The sequence below is a fragment of the Protopterus annectens genome, chromosome 3.part0 (assembly GCF_019279795.1).
Source record: "Protopterus annectens isolate FY-2018-M chromosome 3.part0, PAN1.0, whole genome shotgun sequence".
Taxonomy (NCBI): Eukaryota; Metazoa; Chordata; order Ceratodontiformes; family Protopteridae; genus Protopterus; species Protopterus annectens.
This window is the reverse complement of record NC_056731.1, coordinates 121,712,051-121,731,150: the sequence shown is the minus strand read 5'-3', so window position 1 is coordinate 121,731,150 and position 19,100 is coordinate 121,712,051. Positions and strand designations below refer to the sequence as shown.

Genomic DNA, 19,100 nt, shown 5'->3' with positions numbered 1-19,100 from the left:
AACATGGCATCCAGGAACTGGTGTAGTACCCTGGATGCTGATGCCTGTGAGATCCCCATTATATCTCCAGTTGGCCTTTGAAAGGTACCTGTGGCTAGAATTCACAAGCTTACACATACCTTCATGTCCACTGGGGTGGGTTCCCATCTGTTGTTTCTGGATCTCAGGCGTGGCCGGCACAGCTCAACTATTTGCTGTAAGATGTCCCTGTCCACCCTGTAACGCTCTACTATCTCCAGATCATGTAGCCCCTGGTAGGTTACCCTTGGTCTGAACCTTCTTCTCCTCCTCTGGGGCCTGCGGTGGTTGTCAGCATCATCGTCCACAACACCGTCAGTCTCTAACACATGGTGATGAATCACAGCTATGGCAGCTCCCAACATGTACATTTTAAATGTTCCCCGTATATTTACACCTATGGTGCAGTTTTTGGGAATACACAGGTGTGTGTAGGGTGCTTTCACACTTTATACTATTGTGCTGTGAACACCGATGATGTCATAGGGTGTGTATGTATGATTGTAGCTACAGGGTATCTTATGTGTTTTACTACAGGAACTACTATTGTGGTGCCTTTGGTGTTGAATTACATTTGGCTGCCGTGGATTACCTCTTGCCCTTCCCTTTACATTTCTTCATGTTTCACCTACCATTTTCTGGCATGCATCCAGCAGCCTGCTTTCATTTGTACTTTCCTAGACCTGGCTTATCTTGTGTAATGTGTTCTATTGCCGGTCTGCTGTAGGTTTGCTTTGCTCTGCTATGACAGTTCTCCTTTCTTTGCAATCCGACACCCCCTATCCTGTTTTGCAGGTTTCTGCGAGCAGACTTGTCAGCTGCCGTCAATTGCCCACTGTGAGTTAATAGGTGTTAATTGCTCAGTTGTACTCCCATTACCCTACTGCAGCATTTCCTTCTTTTCTTCCCCTGACATTCCTGTTTGTGCTATGGTTCACGGCGCGTGCATCCGCTTACCGGGTTTCGGGCACGTTTTCATCCCTGTACACATGCGCTTTCGGGCACCATATGTGCTCTCATCTAAACAATGCTGTACCTACCTCCCCACCCCTGTCCTGTGGCTTTGCTTAGCAACGGCCAGGCCAGATTTGCATTGCTCCAATGTGCTTACAGCTATGGTGGCACACCCCACTGCTGATGTCATGTATACCTCTGAGCCACTCTTCGGTGTCGTAGTGCTGCGCCGTATGGTACATCCTTAATCCGGCGGGACGTTTGCGATCCAGTATTACCTGCCTCATTTGCATGGCATTGACTACTAATTCATAGTTACCGCGCCGAACACTGTCACAGACCCTTAGCAACCCTTGCAGCTTGGTTGTGGTGTACCATGCATACCATTGAGTAGTATGGTGAAATCCTGATGTGTATTACATTGCGATTTTATGACATTTGTATATATTTTCTTTGTGTTCCCATTTGCGCACACATGCCCTGCAGTTGTACTTTGCGTTACTGTGGACATGACATTAAATGTTGTTTTTTAGGTGTTGTGCATCTTTTCTTATGCCATTGGCTGTATATTTAGCCATTAGCATATGTTAACTTTGTAATACATGAGTCTGGTCCGCTTTCATAGCTCCAATGTTCTGTTTGGAAAAATGTAAACCGTGTTTTTTGGTTTACATTTCCGTGGGCTTACGCTACACCTGCACCACTTCATGAATTGCTATGTACCTTCATTTGCATGGTGCAGCACTGCGCATGGGGTGATTAGCATACCTAAGCCGAGGGTTGCGCAGTTCTGGCGTACGCCGGTAGTGCACGTGGAATTGGATCGTACCTGAATTGCTCGGCGGCCATATTTGGCGTTATACCGTCTACGCTACACCTGCGCCTGGCGCAAGCTTCATGAATCCCGGGGTAAGTCATTTTCTCATAATTATAAAATAAGCAATATTTCCATATGGGCTTAATACTTCAAAACACAAGTGACTTACAAAGTGCTACATGACATTAGGTGAAACCTTAGCTGTTGAAGAAAACTGTCTTTGATATTTGCAATCTAAGTGGCACATCTTGAGAGATATCCTGCATTATTTGTACTGCTAATAAGTAATCATATATTTTTATATTTCTGTAAAAATATATCAATAAACATGCTCTTTTAGAGGAGTTTCTTGTCATCGTGTGGAAGTTTAATTCTGGTAACAAAATGTTCTAACAATAGATGTTTAGGTTGTATAGCTTTCAGGATATGACAATTTGTGAAAGTTTTGAAAACGTAATTTGGGGTTTGTATGCATTATAATATATTACAGTATTTATGGAAAACATGCACTCACTGTTATCAGTGTAATGGATACTTCTTATTGATAACATTATTTGCACAGTTTTAATAGCTTTTATTGTTCACAAAATAATATATTTGTTATCTTATGCTTTTTAAGTTTATTTTTCAGAAAATGTTTTGGAATGCAAGAAATATGTAGACTGCTAGAGGTGTGACCTTCCACACTACACAGGTGTTAATGAACTAAGTACCAGCATGTACTCCTGCTTTGGTCTAAGATCAGACGTATGTTGCACAAGGAAGCAATACCTAACCTTTGGTATGCTTGCTGGATGAATGGCAACTTTGGCAGGATATGTCCAATTTGACAGCTTGCTACAGCAGTAATTTAATGATGAACATCATTTGCTTACATTTAATAATAATGAGAAAGCCACTAGTAACCCTGCTGCACTGAAAAGAAAAAGAATTGGACAACCGTCACATTCCATATCCGGACAACAGTAGGATTCCACTCTCCAGACATCCAATTCACTTTTACCTTAATAACGTTTCCACTGATGATGCTCCCACCATGACAGACACTGGCACTGTACCAAAGAGAACTAATCAAGTATTTTTTGTTCCCTTCCTATAGCAGAAGGCATCAAGGGCACTTTAAACATTATAACAGAAGAAAACATAGTGGTATTTTTCAAAGAACTGAAGAATGTCACCAGATGAATTGCATATGTAAAATACATTTGTAGAATTTTTAAGTTTTTCTTAACCAATGATGAAAAGAGACAATTTTTTATTATTTTAGATAGAACAGATATAATTTCTAGACATCGTATATAAACTCAGTTGCTGATTTTGAAAATGCCATACTCAGAGGCATCCATTGTAATATAGATGGAATTTTAAGCAATTTATTGTGAATATGAGATTGTAGCATGACAAGGATTGAAGACTAACAGAGATATTGAGATCTTTAACCCAGATATGGGTAGAAGAATAGTGACGTAGGATAAAAGGGATAATTCTACAGAAACTTCAAACACTAGGGATCAAAGATTATATTCTAAACTATTTTTAGACCACACATTAACTTTCAAACTAGAGACTGATTCTTTACCTCAAGCTGATATGTTGGTTCCAGGAATTAATAATTTACTGAGAATAATCGACTTACTGACTTTAAAGATTGATAGAGAGTAACATATCCCTGTCCCCACTATTTTCACATCTTAACAAAGATACACAAATGTTAATATGATCCAATGATAGACCTGCAGAAGCTGGAAAGGATTCATTAACTGAGTCACTATGAAACTTTTTTAACCCTTTCTCCTGTATTTAGTTTGGTTTAATGCATAATTCAATATAACTTTCTTAAATATCCTAAATAGACTTGTACCTCGAAGAAGAAAGAGACTAAAAAGAAATAATGCAATTTGTCAAGCCAGAAAGAGTAGTGTGTTAATGCAGGATACAGAAAAAGTGTGGAAAGAATGGCAAAATTATAAAACACCACAATATGTCAAAAACTTCAGAATATTCTGTAACTGTACTAAAAAGCTAAAAACGAAGACAAATAATATACTAAAACAATATTCAAAGCAATAGTAAACAGAGTCCTAACAAATTCCAGTCAGCCAAAAAAGAAATCTTACATCTTAGCCAAAAATCCAACCCTAATCCCACTCCCAATAACTCACCACTTGAATCTGCAATAGAATTCGACTCTTGGTGCATAGATAGTATAGCATCTCTAACCAAGGATTCCCAAACATCTAATACCAACCCTGCCCAACAGCCAAATATCACCACATCCACTTCCACCTTCAAACCTGTGCCCATATCTTATATACAACTACACCTAAACAAACTCAGACCATGGTCTACTTCAGCCGAGGACCTTCTGAGTATTAAATTAGCAGCCAGTAGCATAGCCTCTCCTGATTCAGTCTTTATAAATAGGTCAATCCAGGAATCCCATGCCACCCCACCTCTCTCTCTCTCTCTGGAAAAAGATCAGATATTATCTCTCTACACAAAGGAGGAACTTAAACAAACATCACTAACTTTAGACGTCCTATAATAGAGGCCCATGAGATATCTACAAATGACCCCTTATGGACATAAACTGTTTCAGCTACATGGCTTCTGAATGATTAGGACTTTTTAAAGTTTAAGTCTTTATGGTCACATTTAAGACAATAGGTATCACACAGTGAAATCTCTAGCTTGGCTGGATTTTTATTGTAGTTTTTACTGAGTGGTTTGTCTCTGTGACCTTTTCACCCTTTGGTTTGTTTGTTTATAAAACAACACACAACTGTTTGTCCAAATTTAACACAAAAATATCCGTTACTATTCATTTATTAACTGGAACATCCTAAAATCCTTCCCTTAGGTGATGCTGTTAATAAATTCATTACAACTTTCCCAAATATCCTAAATAGCCTTCCACCTCCAAGAAGGAGACTAAAACAAATAATGCAATTTGGCAATCCAAAATGATTAACATGTTAATGCAGGGTATAGAAAAAATGCTGAAAGAATGACAAAAATATAAAACACCACAATATCTCATACACTTCAGAATGCTCCACAACTGTACTAAAAAGCAAACAAATGAAGATAAAAAATATACTATAACAGCATTCAGAACAATATTAAACACAACCCTAAGAAATTATGGTCAGCCAGTTGTAAACACTAGATGGGTTAGTATGCCAATGTAGGAAAGAAAATTCATGCCAAAGTTAATATGCAAAATGTTAGACAAGTGCTATATTAATTTACTTATATTTCTTATACAGACTGAAGGTAAAACTTTAATATATAAAATGTTAGACAAGTGCTATATTAATTTACTTATATTTGTACAGACTGAAGGTAAAACTTTAATATGTAAAATGTTAGATGGGTGCTATATTAATTTACTTATATCTGTTGTACAGACTGAAGGTAAAACTTTTAATATGTAAAATGTTAGATGAGCGCTATATAAATTTATTTATATTTGTGTACAGACTGAAGGTAAAACTTTAATATGTAAAATGTTAAGACGGGTGCTATATTAATTTACTTATATTTGTTGTACAGACTGAAGGTAAAACTTTAATATGCAAAATGTTAGACGAGTGCTATATTAATTTACTTATATTTGTTGTACAGACTGAAGGAAAAACTATTACCATCTCATGGTTTCCCTGAACACAAAAGCCATTTTATATGTAACATTTTCTACAGTGGTAAAAGAAAAATAGTGTTGTTGACCAACTTGTGCATAAAATCCATCAAAGACTCAGTAATTCTTGGAATGCACTATCACAACTTATTCCAAGAACTAAGTGCTTTAGTTATATGGCAGCATGCAGTAGAGGATGGTTCCCAGAAAATGCCAACACCATTCAGTTATTTGAAATGTTAGTCATGTAACAATTCAACAGAGCTATGCATTAGGGTACATATATCAGAGCTTTAAATTCACTCTGAATCCTTACAACATTTTTACTCCTATAGTAGTGCGTCAGGAGTTGCTTTGTCTGTATAATAATGGTACAGCACACTGTGCTGCAGTCTGTGCTTGTAGGGAGATGTGAAATGCTTGAATATTGCTACTTCATATTAAAAAAAAAAATATGTAACATAAGAAGATCTACTTTTTTTGGAGTGTATGGTAATGATGATAAATGTATTTGGTCATCAGCCAGTCAGACACTGTTCTGACCTACGTATAATATTCAAAGGGCATCCGCTATACGTCAGTAAGTTGCCAGCATTGTTTTTCTATGCAAAACTATGATAAAAGGGATAATCAAACTCACATTTTGGTCAAGGAACGTATAAAGAACAGATTTTTTTTTAACTGCAATGTGTCTACTGTAGCAGCTAGCTTCCACTGCAGTTAAATGTGCACTGTAGTACATTATGCTTTCAGTTGTTAATATAAACTATTTGCTAGCTCATGGGCTGCTTCCTCCTGTCTGGGGTATGGGGTATGGGGTTTGATTTCTTTCTCTTTCTTTTGCCTACTGTATAACTCTGAGCAAGTTAATTAACCAGACAGTATACATAGCTTGTCCCTGGAAAAGGATAGGTATTCAGTAGGCTTACCTTGATAATAAATGGGTTAAAAAAGTTATTTGATACACAGGCATAAAATCCTGACTGTGCTCCGACAGACCTGTGTCTGACTAGTAGCACAGATGCTACAAGGACTTTGTAGGTGCGTCTGAGACTGAGCGGCCAAATGCCTGCTCACTCGTCTTGGGCTGTAGGACTAACAGATAGGCCAGATCCATGCTGCAAATGGTATGCTACTGGTTAGGAGGTTGCTCATGCACCAAAGCTTGCATGCAACTCATGAAGGTGTTCAAAGTGGAGCTCACAAAGCTGCTGAGGGAAAGTAAGTTAAAACATACCAGTTCCCAACAACATCATGACTTGCATATCAGGGATGACTGACAGCGACATTTAATTTGATATGTACCTACAACCAGGTAAAAAGTGAATAAATAATGTAATCATTTTCCTTTAGCTAAATTTAAAAGTATTTTCAAATTAATAATACTTTAGGGCAGTTGAAGTTTAATTAGTGGTGTCTTTATTACATACCTTCCTTATAGCAAGCAATAAATGCTTCATTCCAGTTTTTATTGTTTGCACTCTCAAACAAGTAGCAGTAATTGTGGAAGGGAATCCAGTCTGTTTCTTGTACTGGTTCTGGACATCTTCCATGATAATCTGGTGGATCAGTTGGCACAATATCTGTAAACAATCAAACACATCTTAAAATGTACATCCAGTAAGGACATTGGTAGCACTTCAATGCTTGATATAGTCTTTCAGGCTCTGAAAGAACATTTACAGTATTAAATATAATGAAACTTGATGCCATTGTTACCTGAATCATTTTATTAATTTATTTGTTGCCTTATTGGTTTGGTCTATCTGACCTATGACTATTTAGAGACAGGGAAAGAAAAATTCCACTGAAGTTATTTAAGTCATACCCATATTAGAAAAAAAGTACACAAATGCAATTAAAGAAATACAACTGGATGCATTATTTGCTAATAAGCAGGACATCCTGAGCTCTATCAACATTAGAGACCTGAATAAACTGAAAACAGAAAAATCAACTAGAATCATGATAAGGGTTAGATGTTCAGAACCTCATAAGATAACTGCAGCAGACACATAAAGCTGACTTTATATTTGCAGTATCACTAGAGTCACATAGTGCTACAGAGACTGATAATAAAATCTGTCACCTACATCAGATTGATCAAACTAAAGTCAGGATTGGCAGAAGACCTAATTAATATATGGTGGGAGGAGATGTGGACATGCCGAAGTCAGAGGAAGTATAACAGATGTCACAGGCAGTATTTATAATACCATACAATACTATTTACTATGCAGACACTACAAAGTGCTAGCAAAATAACATAGTGTGTATGTGTTTGTAGAAGTAGTAAATCAAAAGTGTGACATTATCCTTAGTCATAACAGCAACATTCAGAATGTGTTAATAGCTAGTTAATGGGGAAGGCACTAAATGGATAATTTCTTAGACTGAGTAAACAGTTTGGATGAAGAAAGTGACAGAACATTGTGACACAGAAGCTGGTGTGGATTTGTTCTAACTAGTGCTGAGTTGGTCAGACTTTACTTCAGAAAATAAACATAGTTTATATCTTGCCAGTGAAGAAGACACAAATAAAAAAGTAATAGCTCAGTCTACAGAAGATACAGTGAAGTAATATAATTTTGCAGTAGGCAAGGAAACAAGGATAAAAACAATTTTATCTGTCAGAAGTGTAGTGGAGGAAGCAGTTAGTGGAATAACTTAATTTATTAATCAGAGTTGATTTTTGAAGTAGTCCTCCAAAGATGGATGGCAGGTGAGAATGTCAGCAATCCCTGGCACACGTATTTTATTCACTTCAGTGCCTGCATTTGGCACCATGCATGTCTACTACCAGTGCATGCAGTGATGCCATGTAATGTTACAGAAGACACTGCTCAGCCTCTGTGCTCACTGCCCCCATCCAAAACCATCAGGCAAGCCAATCAGCAAGGCAGAAATCCAAAAACTATAAGCATTTGTCACTGCTGAATATAGACTTGTACATCACTGGCAATATGCAGTTACTATTCAATGGCAGAAAATACTGTGTGAGGCATTTTGACTTACCATGGTTACTTAATACAGTGATTGATTCGACAAAATTATAATTATAGCATTAAACAAGAAACAATAATAAGTAGAGTTATTTATGTGGTTAAAAATGATGTAGAAAAAATAGACAAAAATAAAGAAAAAGACAATAATCACTTGCTCTGGTTACGTAGTTGAATTTTTAATTTATTGGATTCAATTTAATGCGAGCAGAATAAGCTTTTCCTTGAGTACCTAAAAACCTTTGAGTTCCATTTAATACTACATCTAATAGATGAAGTAGTCATCCAAATGTAGGAGGTGTTTGGAAAGTAATGCTTCATCACAGACAAAATGGCATACTGTGGACATATCTTATACATGTGATGCTAAAAATCCTCATCACTTAGTTGATTGTAAGGAAATTTGCAACCAGTACAACAAAACCTCCTAAGAGCTAGGAGTCATGGAAAGTCAAGAAAAGGAATGATCAAAAGGATGAATCCTGTAACAGTGTTTCTCCAAGGGATATCAAGCTCTTCGATTACTGCTACGTTCAAGTAACAGGGCTTGATAAAACTGATGACTAAGCTGATGTGGCACAGATATATATAGTGGATACATTCTTGAAGCAAGTACTGGAAATATATACACATTAGATAGTGTGGCCTCTTACAGCTGCATTTTCAACAGACAGTTTGACAGCTGAGGCCAAAACAGAATACAACTACTAATCTATTTGGAAGTAGTTAACTGAGCTAATGCAAAGCTCTTCCTCTTCATTGTAACAAAAGATATGGAATGATTTTCTGTGTTCCTGAACTCAAGCACTGTTGTTAGATAAAATTTGAACTGATAGTATATGTCCCGGGTGCAAAGGACTCTTTTTCCCATAGATTTTGATTTTGGGAAAGCATGCAGGAGATAAATGCGCTGGTGTAATGGAAAATCTTCTGATGTGACATGGTGGTATGCTGCTCTGACTGTAGTGTACAGGGTCCTGGGTTCCAGACTTGCCAGTGAAATGCATGGTGGTAACATATTATGGGGTTGGGAGGGTGACCTAATGGTTAAGGTGTTTGCCTTACAAACACAAGGTGCAGGGTTTGAGTCTCACAAGCGATAATTGGTTAAGCTTACAATGACTCACAAGGGCAGTTAGCCTAGTACTAACCTATGAAAATCTGAAACAACTTTCTTAAGGAATTTTGGGTCTGCCACAAAGAACACTTGTGAAAGAATAAATATAGTTCCATGTCTATAAGATTCTTAAGTTTAGAGATCCTGAAAACAGATGTGAAGTTGCCAAAAAAGTATTATGCAAGACACAAACTTCTGAGCTACCAAATAAGAAGGATCAAAAGGAGGATGAAAAAGCTTTCCATTCATGAAATGCATGTCCATAAGAAGGGTCTATATTAAAACATCGAAGTTTCAAACTTTGAATGTTCTAATATTGAACCCTATTCAGTGAAAGCTGAAAATATCGAAGCAACAGAAAAACAAATTTTTTCCTAGGGAAAGAATTTGGTTGTCCGTTTCTGTTGCTTTGGTATTTCCAGTGCTGTGGTGGAAAGTTAAGGGTCGGGTTCAGGTAAGTGTGCGATTGAGTGTGGGTTTGGTTAGTTAGGGTTAGGGTGCGGGTTAGGTATGTGTGCGATTGTATGGACGTGAAGGTTAGGGCGGGTTAGGTGAGTTAGGGTTAGGGCGTGGGTTAGGTGAGTGTGCGATAGTGACAGACCTTAGGGTTAGGGTTTGGGTTAAGGTAGGTGGATAGTTAGTGGTGTGTGTATAGTTTAGTGTAGGGTTAGGTGTAAGATTTTAGGTGTATGTGTGTGGATTGCTGTTTGTTTGGTGTGCTTGTGTTGTGTGTATGTGTTATGGAACAGCAATTTTTTTCCCTAGGAAAAAATTTGCTGTTCTGTATGTTCGCTGTTTTCAGCTTTCGCTGAATAGGGTTCGATATTAGAACATTCGAAGTTTTGAAACTTCAATGTTCTAATATAGACCCCATAAGAAGACAAAGCTTCTTCAAAGTGGGATGGAGATGTAGGAAAACCCTTTTAAGAATCTGCTTGACCACTGCATGGTGGACCACAGTCCTGCCCTCCTCAAGGTCATGAAGGAAAGAAATGAAAGATAAACACATTAAGATATAGAAAACTGAGACCTACATCATAGCGGTGTCTGCCACAGGTCAGAACAACTTGCAGGTTAAAAGACTGAGATTGCAGGATGTACCATACTGCAGGAATATAAATCGCTTCTACTTAGAGTATGTGTGATGATAGAGAGATCTCCCAGTGGCTATACCGATCTCAGAAATCCTCATCCTAACATCACACAGAAGAAAATTAAATCAAATGAAACTAAGATTATTGAAGTGTTTGACAAAAACATTTAATGGTGAGCTTTAAAATTATTTACTACTGAAAAAATGACAATCTAGTTAGAAATAAGAACAGAGAACTAAACTAATAACACTGAATTACATAAAATAATTTACACGTTAAAATATTACTATATATATATTGAAAACTAGCTTCAATACTTCAGTGTACTGTTAATCATGAAAAGAAAATGTAAAAGTAAGTATGTGAAAACTTAAATAGTCACTGAAAGATGAAATCAGCAAAGCAAAAAAAAAAAAAAAAGGAAAGCATAGAAAGCAGCTGAATGGAAGAAAGTGGTTCAAAGCACAAACCATTACTCTCCTGGTTTGAAAAGTCTTGTGTCACTGAGACGACCATGCCCTGGCCCAGCAATCAAGGAGCTTCAATCCTCACCATCAACACCAGGTAGGTCATCTCACAGAAGAGGAAAGGATAACAAATACACACAGTAAAGTACAATTTCCCTTAAGTGCACACAGAGATCACAGTCAGTCTGGGGCTGGTTGCTCCCTTGCTCTTCAGATCCCCAATAAGACTCCCCACTGGCACAGCTATACAGTCCAGATCTCAGCATTGCTGGCAAGCTAACCTCTGGTACCCTCTCTGTCCCACCAGTGTTTCATGTCCCTGCCCAGGTAGCTGACACACCACACACACTTTGAGATAAGTATTTATACAACTTCACAGACACTCCTGGGAAAGGCTGACACAGATTCTCCAGCCATGCCCCTTTACCCAGACTATATGGTAGTAATTTCTGCCACCATCAGCTAATACTTATCAGCTACCCAAAGGCCCTTAAAAGGGTGTCCAATTATTACTGTGCAATATTATTATCCAATCGGTAATGTGACTATTCAGTCTAAGGCTTATTAGAGTGGCTTATTACAATAAACTCTATAAATATGCAATGTACTCTATATTTTACTTATCTCTTCACAAACCAGCCACAGGTAAAAGGTTTTTAAAAATATCTAATAATAAATAATTAAAACACAAGACAATACTACTACACAACAGTGATATCTAAGAGTTCAAATATCACACATAAACTTAAAACAATACAGTAGGAAAGTCCTGGTATAACAGAAAAACACTTGTCTAACTTTCTTCTAAGTTCCTAGCTATTACTACAAGAAAACATACTTCTAAAACATTACTTACATAAGACAACAGGCAGAGTGCTGATAAGTTAGATATCAAGATAAAAATGATCATAGTCTCTCTCTGAACAATAGTTTTTAAACTCACTAACAAACATCTTTGCTAGGCCCTCCCAAATTACATCATTTTGACACTTAGGTTTTCCCAGTATACACATTACATCATTTTGACACTTAGTCTGGAGTTCCCAGGCCAACAAACTGCATTATTTAGCAATCTAACACCTGCACAGGAAACTACAACAATAAAAGACATTTCACATGTATACTCTAGCAATTATTCCTTAAGTTAAGACAATAGAAAGAATGTGTTCAGCCAGCCACTTTGGCACCACTATTTAGATAATTTTACTTCAAAGAACTTTTGAAATGCGTGGCTTAGTTTTCCTTACAGTAGATGGCAATGTTGCAACAATCTTGAAGTTCACATTTTACAGTGTTTTCTTTCATTTAAGAACACAAGCCTGTATTTTACATTTATATACACAAATGATAGAATTATGTATCAAATTCTATTTGACTAGACTGGCAGCCTTTGCCCATCTATCCCCAATCTTCACAGTCATCAAAAGATAAACTGGATTTGCAATTAAATTTTAAAGCATAGAAATATAATACACTGTGTACAGAAGTATAGTCTGTGAAATACACTATCTGCCTTATGAGTGGCAGTAAGAATCCAAGTGCTAAGTGTAGTTGGGGAAGAACAAACACAGCTAAAAATGGAACTTAATTCATAGGCATTGCATAAGTACCATGCAAATCAGTCAGTTAAGAATAGTTTGTGGAAGTTAAATTAATTCAGTACCTTTTGCAAAATCATGTCCACTGGTTTGTTTCTTCTGGATCCATGAAAAGCTTTATTCCAACAGAGAATACATCCAAGTAGGCCAAGGATGAGTGCTGTCACACATATTGTGTAGGCTTCCTCATATCTGTGTATTTTTCATGACACCCGTGTAATATGGGCAAAAGCACTCTTCTTTTGCATACTTGGATGTTTTCTCTGTTGGAATAAAGCTTTTCCTGTATCAAGAAAAACACACCTATGTAAATAATTTTAACAAAACATACTTAATTACTTTAGCATCTACCAACTGCCCTTAACTGAATGGTTTGTCTGATACTCATGTATTGCCTCTGAATTAGGTTTCCTTTTTGAGCTGAGTATAATCAGGAAGAATGGATTAAAATGAGAAGTTAAATAATCCTGGCAGTCATTTGCCACTATTATGTAAATGTACAAGAGGACCTAAATCAGTGTCCATTCCTGAGGTGGAGATGGTTCTTTTCCCAGCCATAGCTGTGGAACTCTTTGACATGGTCTAGGGTAAATTACTTTAGTGCCAAGGAGCAGAGAGCCTGAAACTACACACCTCTTGTCAGTCAAGAACTATCATGGATAAGAACTGGTCTTTCTTCTCTGGCATTTGTGATTGCTGTTATATATTTATTGCATTATTTCCACTTTTTGTGCCTGATACTTGCTAGTCATCCAGCCTCTTCTTGCTAATCTGCCCATTCATTCCCCTTCATATGTGAGGGTCATCCAAGGGGGAAAATTACGCAGGCAGATACTGGGGTTGGGGTTATAATATTTCTTGGTTTATAGCCTACTCTCCTACATATGTGTGTATAAGCTATACCCATGCAGTCATACAATAAGTTGATTTCACTTGGTAGACCCCCACTTCTGTATGAGTATTCATAACTAGTAACTCTGCCTCCTGCCATGAGTCAACACAGGCTGTTGCCCCACTTAGATTTTGACAGAGATGATCAATATGAGCCCTCACATGTGACCCCAGTCATGATCACCCCCCCCCCCCCCCGAGAAACAGAGACAGGGTAGGCTCCTTTCTTTCACTGCTTTCTCTCTCCATCCAGCTTTTCCAGTGTCAGGACCAAAAATCAAACCAGCTGCCTGGCTCATACTCAGGGCTCTAGACTGCAACACCACAGGCCTAGTAGACATATGTGATTAGGTGCAGAAACAATGGTTATTGGGAGGGAATTCAGGAATCTTCTCTGCCATGAGGTAGTGAAACATTCACCAATATATCCCTTTTACCCTACTAAACTGAGCACAAAAGTGGGGTAAGCATTCTCCATGGTAGTTAAATTTTGATCTCTGCTTCTCTGGGTAAGCCCCCTTAAAGAAAACTATGACCAGACAGAATTCACCGTCCATTAGCATATTAATTTCTCATGCGCTGTGAATCGCTTTGAGGAAGATGCCATCCTGGTAATTTAGTCACCATATGTGCACAGGCTGTTAGATCAGATCATGAGATGTTCTAGCCTCAGCTCTATGTCTGAGTATATTGAGTTCAAAACAGACATAATACTAGCAGTTCCTGATGGTCTATATGAAGTGTATTCTTCTGCAGGTTCCATTTCTCCTGAGTCACTGGGGAGCAGAGTAGTCTGCCGCCAGTAGCATCATGACTTTTCAGTGATTCTACTGCAAGAAGGGAAGGCCTACAGAGATTGGTAGGAATAATCAATCACTCAAAAGATTGAAAAAAGGGATCAGGTATGTGAAGAACATCTGTGAGTTTGTGGAAAATTTGTAACTAATGACACTTCATTTTCTGCTGTGATAAAATGTCATCAAGTATGTGAAAACATCTAACAGCTGATGGAGATTATTGGTCTCTGTACACATGGCTTTGTCCAGGCCAGGGATGCCGGGGGTATTATTATGGAGTCTTTTTGAGGGTGAAATAGAATCAGTTACCCTAGTAAAGAATTACACAGTGGCAAGTTCCATGGTTAACACTCTCAGTTATCAGGATTTCAGTCACAGCTTTAACCCTCTTCACTACATAGCCAAGGGCATTGTTGTCATATTCTTTTGATTATTTTGTTACTCTTGATTCTTTTCAAGTAAAACTTTTAAAAACTTTTGTTAGGGGTACTGGGACTAGGCTGAATCTGAAAAAAAAATTATTTTGTATAACAGCATTAGTGTAGGTAGTCTAGACTTAAGAAATGCAATTGTTTTCTTCTTGCTACAATAAGTTTCTAATAAAAGTATGGGGAAATTTGTGGACAGTCTCGGGGTTTAGTCCTGGAACATAGAAGAGTGGCAGGAAAAGAGATAGGAAAAAAAACAAAGAGTTCAAAAGCAGGGGCCCTTCAAATGATTTATTAAAATAATAAGCATAGTGGTAAGGAATTAATCAGTGCAGCAATTTTTGATTTTTATGACGCATATAAGAAGTCAGAAATGTTAAGAGAAATATACTTAAAATAAAAACTATAAAATAACTGTAGTTGCATTTCCTTTGAGTATAATCTTGCTGTCATAAAATGTTTTAAAGCTAAACGCAGGGAACATGCAAAGAAGCTATTAGCCATTTCCTGTTTGGATGTCCACAGACATCACTGGCAGTCTGAAGCAACTGTGGTTTTATGTAGTAGGAAATGGGATCTTACTATTTAGGAAAAGTTTCTACTGAATACATAATTATTAAAAGGTATTGTAAAACCAAGAATTAGAGAGAAACATGAAAGATAGAACATGGAGAGTAATATCGTAAGTTAGCGATTAATATGTACAAAAGAAAATACAAATTTTAATTTGCAAAAGTATTAAGCTAAGCTGAACATGTCAAAAATTATAAAAAATTATTAAAGTGTAACTTCTAAATATAAAGAAAAAGAAAAGTAAGTGGGCAACAAGCAAACTGCAATAAATCATAACTGGCCAAATAACATTTTTGACAAGTAAGCTTTCTGTGGTGGTTTTCCCTTGCTCAGCTGCAAAAGAAACTTAGAATTTGATAGGTGAGTGCCCATAGGTAGCTATTATAGCAATAACCCATGCCTGGGTGTGGGTAATGCTGGATTTACCCACGATTGGTGTGGTTTGGTCATGAGGGCGAAGCACGTTTTTGAATATTAATGGGGGTCGTTGTATAATAAACAATTCATACCTCTCAGCTGTCCAGATTTTTGCAGAATGCACAGATTTTTGTTTCATAGTTTTGGTCTGCTCCTCATAAAATTTATGTTTTTTTGGCAAATCTGTGAGGACTATATTCACTGAATAATGACAGACATCTGAGTTTCAGACTTCATATACAGAAAAATGCAGGGTAACACAAAACCTTTTAACATTTTAAGTTTATAAGAGCAATAGTTAAAATGTGTCATATTTTTGGACCTTTGCCCCCCTCCTCATTATTTTCGGCTTTGTCCATTTTTTTTGTGCTAAAATCTTGAGAGGTATGACAGACATGCAGTACTGGTGACCATTGCTGAGTCTAGCCCAGTTTCCCAATTGTCCCACACAACTGTTTGGTTTAAGAGCCTTCCTTATAGTCACACAGTAGGCATTAAAGCCTTTCATGTGCAAGCGGTAAAGTTCCTGCATGAGAACTTAGAACCCTGCCCACAAGGAAAAACATTTAATTTGTATACTTATCACTAATGAAGAGTCATGTTGAACATTTTGTCAGTGCTCAGCATGACCACAGCGCTTGGAGAATGGCCGTGTTTTGGAGTTGAAAAGAGCCAAGGAAATCTTAGAATCAATGTAAGGCAATAGCAGACTACATGGGATTACTGCATTTTTATTCTATACGAGTTACATCTCATGTGTTCTGTTGTGTGTTTCATTGAAGTGATTTGCTTTGCTTTGGATTCTGTATAACTTGTTTAAACATATACTAAATACCCCAAATGGAAGGATCTTTTTGTTGCATCATGAAGGTGACAGCTAATGAAGAAAGCTTCTGTGAGAAAATCAAACAATGTTGCTGTTAAGCCTATAGGTGGTAGCTGCAGATAGAATGGGACTGAAGCAAAGCAGAGGAAAGTGCTTTGCTAAAAGGCACACCTGATAATATAGGAAGCAGAACAGGAAGGTGTTCCATTTGCCAATCACAAGGGCACCCTACTCTAAAAAGCTTTGATGTTACATCATGTGAGAGGAACTGACAAACTACTGTGAATAGTGCCAGCTTGCCAAGGTAAAAGGGCAACGTAGAAAAGAAGGTAAAAGAGAAACTGGTGAGTTGAGTGCTGTCTGTAAAGATGAGTATGCAAGACAGAAAGAGAATTTGGCGGCAGAGGAAGGATTTACTGAAAGAAGGCATACTTCCTCATGGATCATCGAATGAAGTATATGGCCACAAAACTACAGACCATATACAACCATATACAACCACTTCTGTTTTCCATCTTTATTAATGACCTGCAATCAGCCATCCCAACTGCTACCTGCATTCAATATGCAGATGATTCTACCATAATTTGCACAGCCACCTCTCTAACTGAACTCCAAACTATTACCCAGAAAGCTTTTACCATTGTAGAACAATGGTTCTCTCATTGCTGCCTGCTCCTTAACCCCAATAAAACTAAACTGCTACTCTTCTTACCAACCCGAAAGTCCGCCCCTATACACTTTACTCTCACTTCCAATAACAATACTCTAATTTCTCCTGACCCTACCACTAAACTATTAGGAATAACAATAGACAACAATCTCAACTTTGATTCTCATATCAACACTGCAATAAAATCAGTTAACAAAAAAATTGGATCCCTATATAGAATCAAACCCTTCCTTACACCAGCAGCAAGGACCACAATAGCCAGAACGCACCTAATCTCGACTCTTCTCTATGCCTCACCCATATTCACCAATCCCTCTAAAAACAACCTTAATAAACTAACAACACCATATAATAATATTGCTAGATTTGCTACAGGTTACCCTTTCAGAACCCATCACTGCTTGAACCTAAAACAACTAGGCTGGCTTGAACTTCCTAACCACCTTGTACTTCAACAGCTCACAATAGCCCACAAGACACTCTACCAGCCCTGCAAAACCCCAATACTCTCTAGCCTCATTACACCTTATAATAACCTGAAACACCTACGCTCTTCAAACAAACTCCTGATCTGTACTACTAAACCCAATAATTCAGCAGGTGACTGCCTGTTCTCCAATGCTGTTGGTAAAATATAGAACAAACTACTATCTAATATCTCATCTCTGACTTCTCTTCCACAATTTAAAAGGAATCTAAAACTATACCTCAATAAACACTGGTTATGCTCTTGTACTAACCCAGACTAATCTGTTTCTTTTCTTTTCTTTACTCACCTACTCTCCCTATATTTCTTATACCTTCCCCTTAACACTTCAGTACACTCTACCAATTTATAATTCTTCTATGTATATATTTTCTGTAATTACTATGTATTAGTCTATAAATATATATTCTTGTCTAAACATTGTATTAACTTTGCAATTTGCACATCTTATGGATAAAAAAAAAAAAATCCTGTCAGAATAATATCTGTTAAAACTTCTATTGTAACTTCTTTATAAACCTTGTAATTCTTACTGGAGCTTTTCTCCCCGAGCCTCTACTGAAAATGGACATATATCCAGCTAGACTAGCCCGGTCAACAAATGTAAAATAAAATAAAATAAATAATCAGAGGGATAGAGAGAAAAATAAAACACAGTTTCACTTCATACAAGACACACTGTTCATTATAAGTATGTGTAGATCTGTCACCTACACTTTTTTACTAGAATGAATTTGTTGTTTGAAACAATAGGATTTTTTACCATAAGAATTATGTCCCTCATTCGGACAGATAGACAAACACATTGTGAAACTAGCTTTAGGTAAAAGAGAGGAATGGATACAGTTTAGAGGAAATTTGAACTTGTTAAGCACACATACCTAATGACAAGTTACGCTTGATAAAGTTCCTAAAGCAAATATTAAAATAAAAAAAAAGTATTATGCTGAATGTATCACACTTGAAGATGTTTATTTTTCATTAGATTAGAGAGTATTATACTGGAACAATCCAAAGATATCTTAGACTAAAAGGTTTATGTACAATGTGATGTGACGATGGATAAACTGTGATGTTAAAACAGGACCTGTTGGTCTCTTTCCAAACACTTGCTTAGGTAAACTCAAAGGAATGCTACTTTATGCTGGAAAAAATAAAAAAAGTATCTTGTGTGGGCAGCAGGGTTATGCAAAAAGATGCTGTAATGTAATGTTTACTATGTGGGGAACAGGACACACAAGCCAAAAATGCACAAAACGTTTGTGCAGAATTGTATACATGGCTGAAGTTGAATGTGGCTC

The 19,100-nt window shown here is 37.2% G+C and overlaps 1 protein-coding gene across 1 annotated transcript in view; it reads right to left on the bottom strand.

The window, feature by feature from the left end:
• Positions 1–19,100, bottom strand: part of LOC122796778 (macrophage mannose receptor 1-like) — a 2,090,270-nt gene that overhangs the window by 369,725 nt on the left and 1,701,445 nt on the right. The window contains exon 26 of the mRNA XM_044065506.1: positions 6,860–7,012. Coding sequence (XP_043921441.1) covers positions 6,860–7,012 — 153 coding nt within the window. The remainder of the gene's footprint in view (positions 1–6,859; positions 7,013–19,100) is intronic.